Source organism: Cnephaeus nilssonii, assembly GCF_951640355.1.
Source record: "Cnephaeus nilssonii genome assembly, chromosome: 19".
NCBI lineage: Eukaryota > Metazoa > Chordata > Mammalia > Chiroptera > Vespertilionidae > Cnephaeus > Cnephaeus nilssonii.
In genome coordinates this window covers 506431-521071 of record NC_137090.1, presented here as the reverse complement: position 1 = coordinate 521071, position 14641 = coordinate 506431, and the positions used below count along the sequence as shown (strand labels likewise).

The following is a 14641-nucleotide window of genomic DNA, read 5'->3' as shown; positions in this document are numbered from 1 at the left end:
GTGGGTTCTGGGACCCCAGCCTCACCCAGCAGATCTCCTGGACCCGGGCCCATCGCCCCCCACAGCTCCAGACCAGGCGGGCTCTTTCCTGCCTCCCTGCCTCGCACATGCAGTCCCTCCACCTGGAATGCCCGTCCTCGTCCTTCAGGGCCCAGCTCGGCTGTAAGTCCCCTGGGAACCTTCCCCGAGTCCCTCGGGGCTCCCCCTGCACCCACACCCCAGTCACAGCCGCTTTCTGGATGACGCTCTCACGGGGTGGCGAGGTCTTGGGGTGCGAGCTCTGCCTTTGTGCCCCAGCCCCTGGCACAGACAGGTGCTCAGAAGATCTGGGAGGAAGGGAAGGAGGGAGGGAGGGAGGGAAGGAGGGAGGGAGGGAGGGAAGCAAGGAAACGCCTCTCATAGGACTGGAGCGGATCTGGACCGTGAGCACCGGGCACGGGGCTGGGCACGGAGCAAAGCCCACTCCCTTCCGCCGCCTCCCCCTGAGCCTGGGCCCAGCACCTCTGCCTCCTCCCATTTGGACCGGGCTCAGGGGCCGTCTCCACACCCGCAGGCTGTCTGCTGCCCGTTAGGGTGCGAGGTCAGGACACCAGGAGGCAGACGGCACTTGGCTTCACAAGGAGCTGGTGTGTCGGGGAAAGGCCTCCCTTCTCGGAAACCCCGGACCGTGCGAGCTCGCCGGCGCCTGAGGGCTGACCGTGAGCAGGGCCTTTCCCACTGAACACCCCGCAAACCACGCCTCACCGCGGCCGGTTCACAAAACAGACGGACCTGAGCGGCTTGGGGCGAAGGGGTGCCCGCTGAGGGCGCCTGGGGGACGGCCCAGAGTCCCCTTTCCCCTGCGGCTCTGGGTCAGCGGAGACGGGGCGGGGCAGGTCCTGGCGGTGGGAGGCGCGGCCAGGAGAGGCGGCCCCGGCGGAGGGGAGCGGCTGGCGTTTGCTAACTGGGGCACAAGGGCTTCAGTGTCGTCAGAACCGCAGGTTCCGCCAGGGTGGCTGGGCCGACGGCCTCATCGCCCTGGACCAGGCTGCCTGGGCACGGGTCCGGCGCCGCAGGGGCAGGAGGTGAACAGTCGGCGAACCTGGCGCGGGCGTCTGCGGGGACTGCCGAGCCGGGCACAGCGTGGCTCGGCGCGCGGGCCTCGCGGCCTGCGGGGGGCCCTCCCGGACCCCGCCCGGGCTCTGGGTGCGCAGACTGGGCCTGACTTCAAAGTCCCGAGGTTTTCCAAGGAAAGCGACCGGAAGCGGCGAGTAGAGGCCCCTCCCACCCCCGCGCTCCGCGCCCCGCGCCCTTACCTCACCCGGAACGCCCGCCTAGAACCACCGCTGGTCCCGCCGCGTTGCCATAGCAACGCGAGTCCGTCCACCGGGGTCCGGGCGAGCTCGGTGCAGCGCTTGGGTCCCGCCGGTCGGAAACACAAGCCGGACTTCTTCCGGTTCCTCCCTCCCCGCCACACCCTGTCTGGCACCCGGGCGTCAAGGGGTGCGTGGGGTCCCCGCCGACTCCAGTGGGGTCAGCCTCGTGAGGAAGGCCCCGGACCGCCGCGGGGTGGCGGGGTGGACGGGAGGCGACTGAGGCTTCACCAGCTGAGCTCGGGGCGCCAGGAAGCGAGCTCCCCGAGGGTGGACCTGAGCGGGCGCGCGGGCCGGTGGCGCACGTGGGGCCGGGGCTGCACGCGGCGGGGACGGCTGCGGCGGGCACGAGCCGGCCGGTCTCCTGTTCGGGGCGCCGTGGCCAGGTTTGGTTTGTGAGAATTTGCCCGCGCGGTGCACGCCCAGCTCGTGTGCTTTAGTTCGCGGGCTCAGCGATACGTTTCCGAAGGAAACAACCACTTTTGCCGGCAACCGGTGCTGCCGCCGGGACCCCCGTCCCAGCGTCGGAGCGCCCAGGGGGGCCGGGGAGGGCGCAGCTGTCCCAAGTGGAGACGAAGCGTGTGCTCAGCCCGCCCGGCGGTGGCACCGTGGGGCTCCGGGCAGTGATGGGCACCGAGGCTGGGACTTCCTGCACAGCCCTGGTCCCGCCCCCCCTGTCCGTCTCCGTGGATGCCACCCGGATGGCGTGCCTGCTGTCCAGGGCTGGTTCCCAAGCTGGCCCTGCCAGTGCTGGACCAACGTCCCAACCCAGGCAACCTAAGAAAGGCTGTGCCGTCGGAGGCGGCTCCTGGAGAGAGGTCCGGGAGGAGTTAAAGGTCAGAGGCAGATGGATGAGCCAGGCAGCATGGGAGGTGGGTGAGGTAGCTGTGGCCCACGGGAGGAGCTGGAGAGGGGCCCTGACCTTTGACTTGCTGTGACAGAGCCCGGGTTCAAATCCCAACTACTCTCCTGCCTTGCTGTAGCTTCCTGGGACTGGGTTTGCTTCTCTATAAAACAGGGGTGACACCCTTTCCCATCGCTTTGCAGGTCCAAAACATGTGCTCTATAGGGTGCTGGTTCAGTCCCAGTAAAGGGGCCCCATGGTGTGGCTCGTCGACCTATGAACCAGGAGGTCACAGTTCAATTCCCCGTCAGGCACATGCCTGGGTTGTGGGCTCAGTCCCCAGTGGGACATGTGCAGGAGGCAGCCGCTCCATGATTGTCTCTCTCATTGATGTTTCTATCTCTCCCTCTCCCTCTCTCAAATCAATAAAAATATCTTTTTGAAAAGTAAGGCGAAATCCTAACAACAACCAGGAGCACCACAGCTCACCATCTATGGCCCCTAACCCTGACCCACCCCAAGCCCAGCATGAACCCTGACCCTAGCACTGACCCCAAAGGTGGCCCCGGCACAGCATGGCCTCTCTTCCTGGGGCAGGGGCCAGCTCCCACCGCCCTCTTATAGGGGCGTGTGTCTTCCTGGCTCCTCCTCCGTCTCCCGAACCCAAGAACTGACCGCCCCCCACCCCCCACCCCCCACCCCCCCCACCCAGACCCGTTGAGGCTTCCAGAGGCCCGGACCAGAAAGGTGCACCTTCCGCTCACAGGCTGTCCACACCTCACAGCCAGCAAGTGCCCGTGAGGCTGCCTCCGGGGGGGCGGGGGGCACAGATGGCCGGGCAAACTGCCCCTGGCAGAGTCCTGGGGGAAAGGGGATCCAGATGGGGGGTTCAGTGAACACAGGTGTGGCCAAGTGGGGGCGTGGTCACGTGAACAAGGGGTGTGGCCACGTGAACAGGAGGGTGTGGTCATGTGATCAAAGGGTGGAACTGCGGAGAGTAGGCATGTGAGCAAAGGGGTGGGGCCACGTGAACAGGTAGTGAACAGGGAGGAGGGGTCATGTGAGGACAGAGATGCCCCCCCCCCTGTGGGCCAGACTCTGGATGGCAGCAAGATGGTCCCTGCCCTCAGGAACAAGGGGTGCCCTGTGAAGCAGGCAGCAGGCTGGCCCTCAGGGCCCCGCGACCAGTAAGGGACTCTGGTGGGGGGAGGACAGCACTCCCGGAAGGGACGAGGGGTTCGGGGGGCCCACAGAGCTGTTTCCCTGAGATCACAGACCAGAGGCAGCGCTGTCAGGGTCCCAGGACAGTCCAGGGAGAGATGCCCCGGTGGTGGGCACCCCGTGGGGCACCGGGCCACATGGACCCCCCGTGGCTGTCTTGAAGGGGGGCTGGCGCCCACCTACCTTGCCGTCCTGCCCGCTGCGTAGAGGGCAGACTGAGCAGAAGGTGACTCGGGCTGTTGGGTCTTAGGCACGTAACCCAACCCAGAGACCGGGAGGTCCAACCCTCTGCGCGAGGAGGAAACCAGCCCGGCCGGTGTGGCTCAGTGGTTGAGCGTCGCCCTATGAACCAGGAGGTCACGGTTCGATTCCCGGTCAGGGCACATGCCCGGGTTGTGGGCTCGATCCCCAGGGTGGGACGTGCAGGAGCCATCTGATCAATGATCCTCTCATCATTGATGTTTCTATCTCTCCCTCTCCCTTCCTCTCTGAGATCAATAAAAATGTATCTAAAAAAAGAAGGAGGAGGAGGAGGAACCAAGGGGAAGCCAAGAGCCTGCGGGGCCCCTGGGCACGCCCCGCCCCGCCCCGCCCCCGTGGTTGGCTGAGCGCAGTGGGTGCTGACTCATGGGAAGGGGCTGTGGTGGGCACAGGAAGGTTGAGCAAGGCCTCGCCCTCTGGGGGTGGTGCGCGGTTCCTCAAAAAGCCCAACGGAGAAGGACTGTGTGACCCAGCGGGCCCTCGCCTGCCTTTGTACCCGAGAGAAATGAAAACGGGTCCACAGAGACTTGACAGGAATGTGTTGTTCTTGACGGCAAAAAGGTGAGAATGGCCCTGGCCGGTGCGGCTTAGTTGGTTGGGGATCCCATGCACTGAGAGGTCACGGGTTCAATTCCCAGTCATGGCACATGCCCTGGTTGGTTTCAGGCTCTATCCCCAGTTGGGGGTGGGTAGGAGGCAGCCAATTGATGTCCCACTCTTTCATCAATGTTTCTTTCTCTTTCTCTCTCTCTCCCCCTATCCCTTCCCCTCGCTAAGAAAATAAAAAGTGCTCTAGCTGATTTGGCTCAGTGGATCAAGCATCAGTCTCGGGTTCGATTCCCGTCAAGGGCATGTACCTCGGTTGCAGGCTCCTCCCCGGCCCGGGTCCGGGTCAGGGGTTATGTAGGAGGCAACCAATCGATGTGTTTCTCTCACATCAATATTTCTCTCTGTCTTTCCCTCTCTTTTCCACTCTCTCTAAAAATCAATGGAAAAATATCCTCGGGTGAGGATTAAAAAAACAAAGAAATTAAGGGGAAAAAAGTGAAAAATGACCTAAATGTCCATCAACAGATGAATGTGGTCCATCCATACAGTGGAATGGATGGATGGAATCATTCAACCATAGAAAGGAATGAAGTGCCCTAGCTGGTTTGGTTCAGTGGATAGAGGGCCGGCCCGTGGACCAAAATCAATGGAAAAATATCCTCGGGTGAGGATTAACAAAAAAAAAAAAAAAAAAGGAATGAAATGATAAAGCTGCACATGGATGAACCTGGAAAACATTGTGTTAAGTGAAAGTAGCCTGTCACACAGATACACCCAGAACAGGCCAATCCAGACCCATAAAGCAGAGGGTGGGGCGCGGGGGGAGAGGAGCGATTCCTGAGTATGACACCCACCCCCTCCTTCACAGCCAATCCTAACACCCACCCTGGGCAGGGAGCCCAGCTGAGTCAGGCCGGCCTGGGCAGGCTGGCTGGGGGTCTGGCCTCTGCCCACAGCCGGGCTGGCCAAGCAGTTAATCGGTTAGTTTTTCTGGGAGCTGGTTAATATGTTAATTGCTCTGGAGCTCGAAGAGATGGGAGGGAACAGCGAGTGGCCGGTTGCCCTGGCTGCTTCTCCAGCCTGGAGCTGGGGACACTGTGGCCGCAGGTGTGGAGGGAGAGTGAAGACTGGCTGTGCGCCAGGCCCCTAAGGAGAGCGGGGTCAGGAGCCTGGACCCCAGGGCAGGGGTCACGGGTGGCAGGCATGCCCGTGCCATGACTCAGCTTTCTTCACCCGACCCAGCCTGTTCCGCCCGATCCTGTCCACGGGTGGTGGCTGGGAGCACCACAGGCCGGGAGCCGCGGGGACGGTTGGTTTGAGGACGGGAGGCCTGCATGGCTCCATCAGGCCCTGGTGGGAACGGGAGGTCTGTCCCACGCCCGCCCTGGGGTGCCGCGACCCTCAGGAGCTTCTCTAGGTCTCCGGCATTTTCGGAACCCCTCCGTCTGCGCACACAGGCAGAGTGGGGGTCTCGGCCCCCTCCGTCGTCCATCTCCTCCAGACAGAGACGCATCGGGAAGGGGGACCGGCCAGGAGGTGGTCCTGGGACAGCCCGGCCGCTCCTGCTCCCGGGAGCCATTCCAGGCCTGAGGGGACCTGCGCAGTGACTTCCAACAACGGCATCAAGGACAGGGACAGGGTGGGCGGGGGCAGGGCGGGCGTCTCGGCATCCAAAATAAAGGCGGAGGCCCGGCCGCATGGCTCAGTGGTTGAGCATCGACCTATGAACCAGGAGGTCAGGGTTCGATTCCTGGTCAGGGCGCAGCCCTGGTTACAGAGGGTGTTGCAGGCTCCATCCCCTGTCCCGGGCGTGCAGGAGGCAGCTGATGGATGATTCCCTCTCATGGTGGATGTTTCTCTCTCCCACTCCCTTCCTCTCTGAAATCAATAAAAAATATATTTTTAAAAAGCAGAGGCCTCAGTGGACTTGGTGTCTCAGAAGGGGCGGGGCCAGGAGGCCGATTTCGCCCCTCCTTTGCTGTGTGTGGGGGGCGCCACAGGCCCCTGGAGGGGTGACCCATCACTGATGCTCACTCTGCAAGCCCTGCCTCCCCCCATCCCCCGCCCCCCCAATTCTGGACCCGCTGGGGTCGCTGTGATAAAGCCCAGAACGGCCAGCCCCTCGCCCCGCGCTGGGAGACTGGGGGGCCATTCCCGATGGTTAGGTGGAAAGTGTGCCTGGGGTCCCAGCTCGGCTCCTGCGCCCCCCACCCCCACCCAAAGCCACATTCGCGGCACCTTCCCCAAGCCGGAGCTTTGTCCAGCTGCAGAGGACAAAAGTGGGGCTTGAGCACCCTCCTTCCGACCGGCGGAGCCCGCCCCCGCCCTGGGCGCGGGTCTGCACGGTGCGGGGGTGGGAGCGGCGGGCCGTCCCGCTTCTGGGTGCGCGAGGGGAGGGGCCGCGGCCTTGGCGGCAGAGACGGAAGTTCAGAGCGATGCCGGCCTTGCCCAGCCCCGGGGGACAGGCAGGTTTGGAGGGGAGCGCAGCCCCAGGGCGGCTGCTGGCCGGGGGAGGGAGGCCCGCGGACCCAGGGCTGAGACAGGGGGCCGGAGGGGGAACCCCGCGGGGACCGCGGACACCTCGCCACCTGGGGTTCAGGTGGCTGCGCGCGGCCCGGGCGTGGGGGCGAGGGGGATCCCGGCCGGACATCCCGGCCGCTAGCCGAGCGGGGAACCGTGCGCACCGAGAGGCACTGAGGGTGGATGGAGGGGCGGGAACCAGAGCTCGGTGGGCGCGCGACTGGCCGGCGAGAAGCCACGCCTCCCGGGCGGGTCTGCGACGGGGTCCCGGGGCCGGCGACGCGCCGTCGGGGCGCACGGAGGCCTCCCCCCCGCGGAAGCGCGGGGTCCGGGCGGGGCAGCGGGGCGGCGCCAGCGGCCGTGACATGAGCGGGGGACGTGCCGCGCCAGCGACCGGAGCACCGAGTGCCCCCAGCGCGCGCGGGCCAGGCAGCTGGACGGGCGGACGCGGGCCGGCGAGCGGGCGCAGGTAGGCTCGGCCGGATGCCCCGCGGGACCCGGGCCGGAGGCTTGAACCCGGGACCCTCCGGACCGCCCGGCGCGGAGTCCCCGCGTTCGCCCCCCTCGCCCCTTCCTCTCCTGGTCCGGATGCCCGGGCTCGGACTAGCCGCCCCTCCTGCCCGGGTCCCGAACCAGGGGCCCCGGAGAGCCGGCGGTGCCTCGGACCCGGGCCGCCCGCTGTCCCCTCCCCCTGCCCGGCCGGGGCGCCCCTCCGTCGGGCGGCCCCCGGGGGCTGGGCTCCCGCCAGGAGGTGGCTGCGCCCGGAGGCCCAGGGAGCCCCGGGTATAAATAGCCCGGCCCGGGCCTGCGGGCTATATTTGGTGGGGTTCACTCCCCGAGGGAGAGGGGAGAGGGGGGTTGCCCGCGGGCCGGCCTCACCCGCCTCTCCTTCCCCTTCCCGCCTCACCTACTCACGCCCCAGCCCCAGCCTGCCCCGGGGCAGCGGGTTCCCACCCAGACGCGTGGACCGAGTAGGTCTCACCGCCTCTCCCCGGCCGCCCGCCTCGGGGAGAACCAGGTGGGGCCTCGGTTTACTTACATGAAAATGGGCTGATAACGCACCTACCTACTTGGTGGGCCAGGCCTGTGGCCGAAGGTGTGTGAGGGGACGGGAGTTGCACCTTGGGGGTGGGGGTGGGGGTGGGGGGCCTGGCGTCTGGGTGAGAGACTGGGGGGCAGGAGCGAGGGCCAGAGGGCTTCTCTGCCCAGAGGTGCCTGGGCGGACGGGACTCTGTGGTGACCATGGCCGGGCTGGGAGGTCTGAGGGTCAGCGGGATGGCAGCTGGGTGCTCCCCGGGGCTTGTGCAAAGCCAGGAGCAGGTGGGTGCTGTGGGGGTGGTTGCCGGGGTCCCCCGGCCTCACCGTGAGGTCCAGGGGTCTGCTGGATCAGGTGGGTGCTGGGGAGGGAGGGACTGTGTGGTGGAGGTTGGCCGTCTCCGGGGCGTCGGTGGGGTGAGGCCTCTCCCACGGTGGGCGGTCTGCCTGCCCGGGCCCTGAGCGCACACTGGGGCAGTGTCCGGGCGGGCGCCGGCCTTCCTGCCCAGCGCCTGTGTGTGGACAGAGCCTGGTGTGGGCATGGGAGGCCTGGGCACGGAGCGGAATGACCCCAGGTGACCTGGGGCAGGGCTGCCACCGGGGAGGCCACCTGGCTCTCCCTGACTCCGGGGACACCTCCGTGGAGAGGGGCAGCAAGCGGGGGCCGTGCTCCCCACCAGGGGCCAGGGGCCGGGGAGCGTGTGTGGAGGGGGTGAGTGCAGAAGCCTCCACGCAGCCACTGACCCATCAGGCGCCTAGAATCAGGCCTGGGCGCTGGGCGCTGGGCCGGCCGCGGGGAGGGCGGGGCGGGCAGGGTCTGGTCTCCTCCCAGCGCTGCCTCCGTTCCCATCTGTGAAATGGGCCGGTAGGGGACGCCATCCCAGCGACCCGGGTGAGGGCCGCCCCCGCGGAGGGAAAGGAAGCGGGGGAGCGGGGGGTTCCCGGGGCTCCCGGACCTGACCCGGCGGCCCTGCACGTGGCGTGCGCGCCGGCTATTACGGTAACGGACGGGCGGGCGGGCGCCTACTCCAGGCAATACGGCGGCTCCTCCCTGGGCGCGCGGTCACGTCCCCCACGTCCCGGCGGCGGAGCATCCTGCCTGCCCGCGCCCCGCCTCGTCTCCCCCTGCGCCCCGACCCCCGTGCGCCCAGCCGGAAGCTGGAGCGGAAGGCGCGTCCACCTCGCTGGGGGGCGTGTGCAGCTCGGGGTCCCTGGCTCCCTCTCCCCGCCACCCCCCTCCCTACACCTGCCCCCCGCTCCGCCGGGACAGAGTTTCTGCTCCCCTCCCCGCCAGCCTTGCAAGATGGGAGCGCACCGTAGAGCCTGCAGGGCTCCGGGCGCGCAGGGGCAGTGGCCGCACCGGGGAAGGAGGGCCCAGGGCCAGGGGGGTGGGCCCATCCCTGACCCGGAAAAGGCCCAAGCACCTCCCTCCAGACACGGCTTTGCTCACAGGCGGGGAGCATCTGGGTCCTGCACCCAGCCTGGGGGGACAGACTTTCCGGATGGCAGATGTGTGAGCTGCTGAACGGGAAACTCCAAGGGACCCCCATGCCCACTCCTCCAGCCGTTCGCTGCTCAGCTCCCCGATGTCTAGGCTGGGGGAGGGGGGCAGAGCCCCGGAGCCCTGCCTGGCCCAGAAGCAGCACGACACCCCACCTGGGGGATCGGCTTTCCAAGGCGCAGAGGAGGTTATTTCTGGGCTGGGGACATGGTTTGCATGCTTCCCTGGGAGGGTAAATGTCACAAAAGGCCACCCAGGCGGTGTGTACCCACTCCTGTGCCCGTGCCGCCTTCCTGGGCACCGCAGGGAGGGTGCCCAACAGTGCCCCCGCCCTGGAGGGGCACTCCTCCCATCCCGGGCCTGGACTGGGCAGCAGCAGGGTTTTCCTCAGAACATCAGCGGGCCTGTGCCTGGCAGGCCCTCCTCTCTCTCCACACCGGCCGCCTGGCTGGCTGGACGGGGCCATTTTGCTCATGGACATCCGCCCCTTTGGTGCATCCGTACATTTGTAGGGCCCTGCTCCCTTTGCTCCAAACTAGAGCCTCCCCCTTCCCGCTCTCCGGCTCCTTCCCTGCTGGCCCACCATCCCCCCCCCCCTGCCACGTGCAAATCAACACCTCCCTGAGAAGCCTCCCTTCGAGGACTGGCCGGGGTGGGGGCCGTCCCAGTGTGGCCGGTCCTGCAGCAGCCGGGGGTTAGCTGGGAGAAGCCGTCTGCAGAGCCGCTGGGCTGCGGGGGTCCCCGTGTGCCTCAGACGCAGTGGGCCACTCCGGGCTATGCCAGGCCACAGGGCTGCAGGCGAGTTTGCAGGAGGAGGGGCTCCCTTGGTTGGGGCGCCCCTGGGTACCGGTCAGCCACCCCTGCACCGCTCTTGGCTTCAGAAACACCCCAGGGCGGCTCGCTGAAGACAGGAATGGCCAGGACACAGGGCACTGAGGTCGGGGTGCGGAGAGGGGGGAGCTTCTCTTGGGTTTCCCAGAACAGTCCCTGACCCGGGGGGGGGGGGGCAGGGGGGGCTGTTCTGCTCCAGTGGCCTGTGTCGTCTTGTCCTCACCTGACGGCTGGCTGGCCCCTGGGGTCCGGTCACCACACAGTGGTGTTCGTGGGCAGCAGCTGCCACTTGGAATCACACAGGAAGCCTTGAAAAACATCCCCCAAGTCAGACCCCCCAGACCTTTCCATCAGGGCCCCTGAGGGCACAGCACCGTGGCCAGGGTGCTGGGTGCTGGGTGGGGAGTTGTCTTATTTCCACATCCCTTGCCCTCCACCCTGAACCTGAGCTCAGCTGGTCCAGGACAGAGGCCCTCGTCCTCTCTGGAGTCCTGTCCCAGGGTCCCTGTGGCCTCTGATGCATAGTGGGCCACCCTGGGGGAGGTGCCAGGTCAGGGGGGTCTGAGGGAAAGGGCCAGGACAGGCGGGCTGATGGGAAGAGGACATCAGGAAGTGGCTGGCCTCAGAGCAGGTGGAGTATTTAAACCACAGGATTTGCAAATGCTGCACATCACATCTCCCCACAGAGCACACGGCGGGCACGGACAGACGGACAGACGCAGTGGCAGCAGGCGGGTGGCGCTGAACCAGCCCGGCCTCGTGACAGGCCCCCTTCCCCACACCCGCACCAGGAGGCGGCTCCCCTCGGAACAGCTTCTGTCCAGTGAGGTGGGCGGACGGGGCCGCCAGGCTGATCTGGGATTAGGCTTTTGGTGCCAGGATCGGCCGGAGGGGCACGGGGTGGGGGGTGAAGACAGAGGGGGGGCCGATCTCCAGCTGGAAGTCGGGCCCCAGGTTCCAGGGCCTCAAGCCAAATTCCTGGGATTTAAAGGGGGATCAGCTCTGGGCTGCTGTAGGGTTTGTGGGGCGACGGGTGCAGCCGGTTCCCGCCTGGCTGGGCAGCCTGGGCTGGCATGGTTTTCTCCAGGGGGCTGATTGGACGCCCTGCCCACCCCGCCCCCGCCCGAGGGGTTAAACTCCAGCCTCCGAGGGGAAACTGGGCTGGGCCCCTGCTGCCCGCCCCAGCTCTTCCTTGAAAGTCCCGGAGGCCTCCCCTCTCCCCAGGAGCTGTGGCCTGTGCCTAGGAACGGGTGGGGAGTAGGGGTGGGCAGGGCGACCAGGTGGGTCCTCCGTGTGGACAGAGGGCACAGAGGCCTCTCCTGCCCTGGGTGAACCTGCCCCCATCTTCAGGCTCTCCCTCGGTCAGTGCAAGCATGGGGCAGCCCATCTCCCTGGCAGTGGGGGAGAGAGGCTGGCCTGGTCTCGTTTAGGTCTCAAGGGACACCCCCCCCCAGATCGGGCCCAGGTCCCCCAGGGGCCTGCCTCAGCCTCAGCTGCGGGGGGCGGGGGGCCCTGCTTCCACAGCCCCTGGGAGCCAGCTGAGTGGGAGCCGCTGGGGGAAGAGGGTGGGCCCAGCCCAGCACGGGGGGGGGGGGGGGGGGGGGGGGGGGCGCGCACAGGTGGGGCTATCAGGGAGCGGCCAGAGCTGGGCTCCGGCTGGGGGCGGGGCGGGGCGGGGCTGAGGAGGGGCGTGGCCTGGTGTAGCCCTTGGTGTGTGCTATGCCCGTCCTGTCCTCACTGCTGGGTGGTGGCTGGGTGGCACCTGACAGCCAGTGAGCCTGACTTTCTCTCTCTCAGGGACGCGGAACCCGCCCTCCTGGCCATGGGAGGGGCCGTGGTGGACGAGGGCCCCACAGGTGTCAAGGCCCCTGATGGGGGCTGGGGCTGGGCCGTCCTCCTGGGCTGCTTCGTCATCACAGGCTTCTCCTACGCCTTCCCCAAGGCGGTCAGCGTCTTCTTCAAGGAGCTCATGCTCGAGTTTGGTATCGGGTACAGTGACACGGCCTGGATCTCCTCCATCCTGCTGGCCATGCTGTACGGCACAGGTGAGGGTCAGGGCAGGTGAGGGTCAGGGGCAGGTGAGGGTCAGGGACAGGTGAGGGTCAGGGGGACAGGTGAGGGTCAGGGACAGGTGAGGGGCTGGGGCAGGTGAGGGTCAGGGGGACAGGTGAGGGGCCCATCTGGCCCGGGTGGAGCTAGCCTGTTTGGGAGCCGCCGGCCCAGCCTCATCTGCCCAGCTGTGCGGTCCCAGGGCACAAGGCCGGGCCCCTCTTCACAGACGGTGGGTTCTCAGTGCCTGGGGACCACCAGCAAGAGACACTCACCGGGGAACCCCTTTGTGTGCACTGTGGTCTCAGGCTGGGCGGGAGCTGGGCCGGGCGTGGGGGAGGGTGGGCTGCCACTCCGTGCTGTCCCCCCCAGGCCCGCTCTGCAGCGTGTGCGTGAATCGCTTCGGCTGCCGGCCGGTCATGCTGGTGGGCGGCCTCCTGGCATCCCTGGGCATGGTGGCCGCCTCCTTCTGCAGGAGCGTCATTGAGCTGTACCTCACCACGGGCGTCCTGACCGGTGAGCGGGCTGGCCAGGGGGTGGGGCAGGGCGCGTGGCGACGGCGGCGGGTCAGGTCCATGGAGAAGTACCCTGTCATCCCACCCTCGGCGCCAGCCTGTCCCTCTTTCCCGTCCGGGTCTCCCATGGGTCCGGCGGCGACGGACCCTGTGCACACACACCCCTCAGACCCACAAAGAAGAACCGTTTAGGCAGGAGCTGTGTCCAGGACACAAGGGGCGGGGTGGGCGGGCCCAGGGGGCAGGGCCAGCTCTCACCCTCTGCCCCCTGCTCCCCCTGCTGCAGGCTTGGGTTTGGCGCTCAACTTCCAGCCCTCGCTCATCATGCTCAACCGGTACTTCAGCAAGCGGCGCCCCATGGCCAACGGGCTGGCGGCAGCAGGCAGCCCCGTGTTCCTGTGCGCCCTGTCCCCGCTGGGGCAGCTGCTGCAGGACCAGTACGGCTGGCGTGGGGGCTTCCTCATCCTGGGCGGCCTGCTGCTCAACTGCTGCGCGTGTGCCGCGCTCATGCGGCCCCTGGAGGCGCCCCGGGCGGGGGCGGGGGGGCCGGGGCCCGGGCCCCAGAGGCCAGCCAGGCGGCTGCTGGACCTGAGCGTCTTCAGGGACCGCGGCTTCGTCATTTACGCGGCGGCCGCCTCCATCATGGTGCTGGGGCTCTTCGTGCCGCCTGTGTTCGTGGTGAGCTACGCCAAGGACCTGGGCGTGCCGGACACGCGGGCCGCCTTCCTGCTGACCGTGCTGGGCTTCGTGGACATCTTCGCCCGCCCAGCCGCCGGCTTCATCGCGGGGCTCCCCAAGGTGCGCCCCTACTCTGTCTACCTCTTCAGCTTCGCCATGTTCTTCAACGGGTTCACCGACCTCACGGGCTCCACGGCCAGCGACTACGGGGGCCTGGCCGTCTTCTGCGTCTTCTTCGGCATCTCCTACGGCATGGTGGGCGCCCTGCAGTTCGAGGTGCTCATGGCCATCGTGGGCACCAACACCTTCTCCAGCGCCATCGGCCTCGTGCTGCTGCTGGAGGCCATTGCCGTGCTCATCGGGCCCCCGTCCGGAGGTGAGCTGGGCAGCGGGGAGCCCTGGCCAGACCCCGGTTCCAGCACTGGCCCATCCCAGGACGGGGACTCACGGTGGGAGGGTCCTGAGCAGGAGGAAGCCCTCCCCCTGCCCGGCCTCACCAGGCCACCCCCCTGCCCCCAGCGCACAGCCAGCAGGTGTCGGGAAGGCACGGGGACGACGGGGTGGGGGCCAGGCCATGCTGACGCTGTCCCCTCCGCAGGCCGCCTCCTGGACGCCACGCACGTCTACCAGTACGTGTTCATCCTGGCCGGGGCCGAGGTGCTGGCCGCCTCCCTGGTGCTGCTGCTGGGCAACTTCTTCTGCATCGGGAGGAAGCCCGCGGGGGCCGCCAAGGAGGGCGAGAGCCCCAAGCCCCCTGCAGACGACAGGGACAGGGTGGACTCAAGGGAGGTGGAGCACTTCCTGAAGGCGGAGCCTGAGAAGAAAGGGGAGGTGGCTCACACCCCGGAAACCAGCGTCTGAGTTCGGAGCGGTGGGGCGCAGGGAACCGGACGGAGGCTGTCAAGGTTCATATTTATTTCACAAACAGGACTATCTCAGGCGGGGGGGGGCCCCCGGCAGGGGATCGTCACCTGATCAGTTTCTCGGGGGAGGTGGCGGGTGGGAACCGTGTCATTCCAAAGTGATCTGTGGTGAAGCCAAGCCCCAGGTTACAAGCGTCGGCACCCGGCCTGCTGACCCCAGGAGAGCCCGATGCCCGCAGCTGGGCTCAAGGACCTAGAAACCCACCCTTTGGAGACTTTAATCATAGAGGGTGGGCCAGGCCCTCCCTCCCTGCCTGCACACACCATGCCCTTCGCCACCCTGAGTGTCTGGGGACAGCTCCCTCCTGCACCCCGGGAGGTGTGGAATAAACCTGCGCGTAGGAGGAGCGGAGTTTGGCTTG

The 14641-nt window shown here is 67.3% G+C and overlaps 3 protein-coding genes across 4 annotated transcripts in view; 1 reads left to right on the top strand and 2 right to left on the bottom strand.

The window, feature by feature from the left end:
• CCDC57 (coiled-coil domain containing 57) overlaps positions 1–1428 on the bottom strand; it is a 43478-nt gene extending 42050 nt beyond the window's left edge. The window contains exon 1 of one of the 2 annotated variants that reach the window (XM_079797550.1): positions 1296–1428. The gene's annotated coding sequence lies outside the window, so the exon portion shown is untranslated. Of the gene's footprint in view, positions 1–771; positions 888–1295 lie in introns of those variants that run through there. The other variant, XM_079797549.1, reaches the window with a different exon arrangement.
• Positions 1429–7081: 5653 nt separating this feature from the next.
• Positions 7082–14591, top strand: SLC16A3 (solute carrier family 16 member 3). The gene is made up of 6 exons (XM_079797587.1): positions 7082–7216; positions 10801–10942; positions 11912–12159; positions 12536–12679; positions 12965–13732; positions 13955–14591. The coding sequence occupies exons 3-6, from the start codon at positions 11937–11939 to the stop codon at positions 14215–14217; spliced, it is 1398 nt and encodes a 465-aa protein (XP_079653713.1). The 5' UTR covers positions 7082–7216; positions 10801–10942; positions 11912–11936; the 3' UTR covers positions 14218–14591.
• OGFOD3 (2-oxoglutarate and iron dependent oxygenase domain containing 3) overlaps positions 14088–14641 on the bottom strand; it is a gene marked incomplete at its 5' end in the record, with an annotated part of 80339 nt that continues 79785 nt past the window's right edge. Inside the window, one exon of the mRNA XM_079797586.1 lies at positions 14088–14099. The remainder of the gene's footprint in view (positions 14100–14641) is intronic.

Coding starts and splice junctions, on each gene's coding strand:
- SLC16A3 (XM_079797587.1), top strand. CDS start 11,937: ATGGGAGGGGCCGTGGTGGACGAGGGCCCCACAGGTGTCAAGGCCCCT. Junction 12,160..12,535: donor GGCCATGCTGTACGGCACAG/GTGAGGGTCAGG, acceptor TGTCCCCCCCAG/GCCCGCTCTGCAGCGTGTGC. Junction 12,680..12,964: donor CACCACGGGCGTCCTGACCG/GTGAGCGGGCTG, acceptor CCCCTGCTGCAG/GCTTGGGTTTGGCGCTCAAC.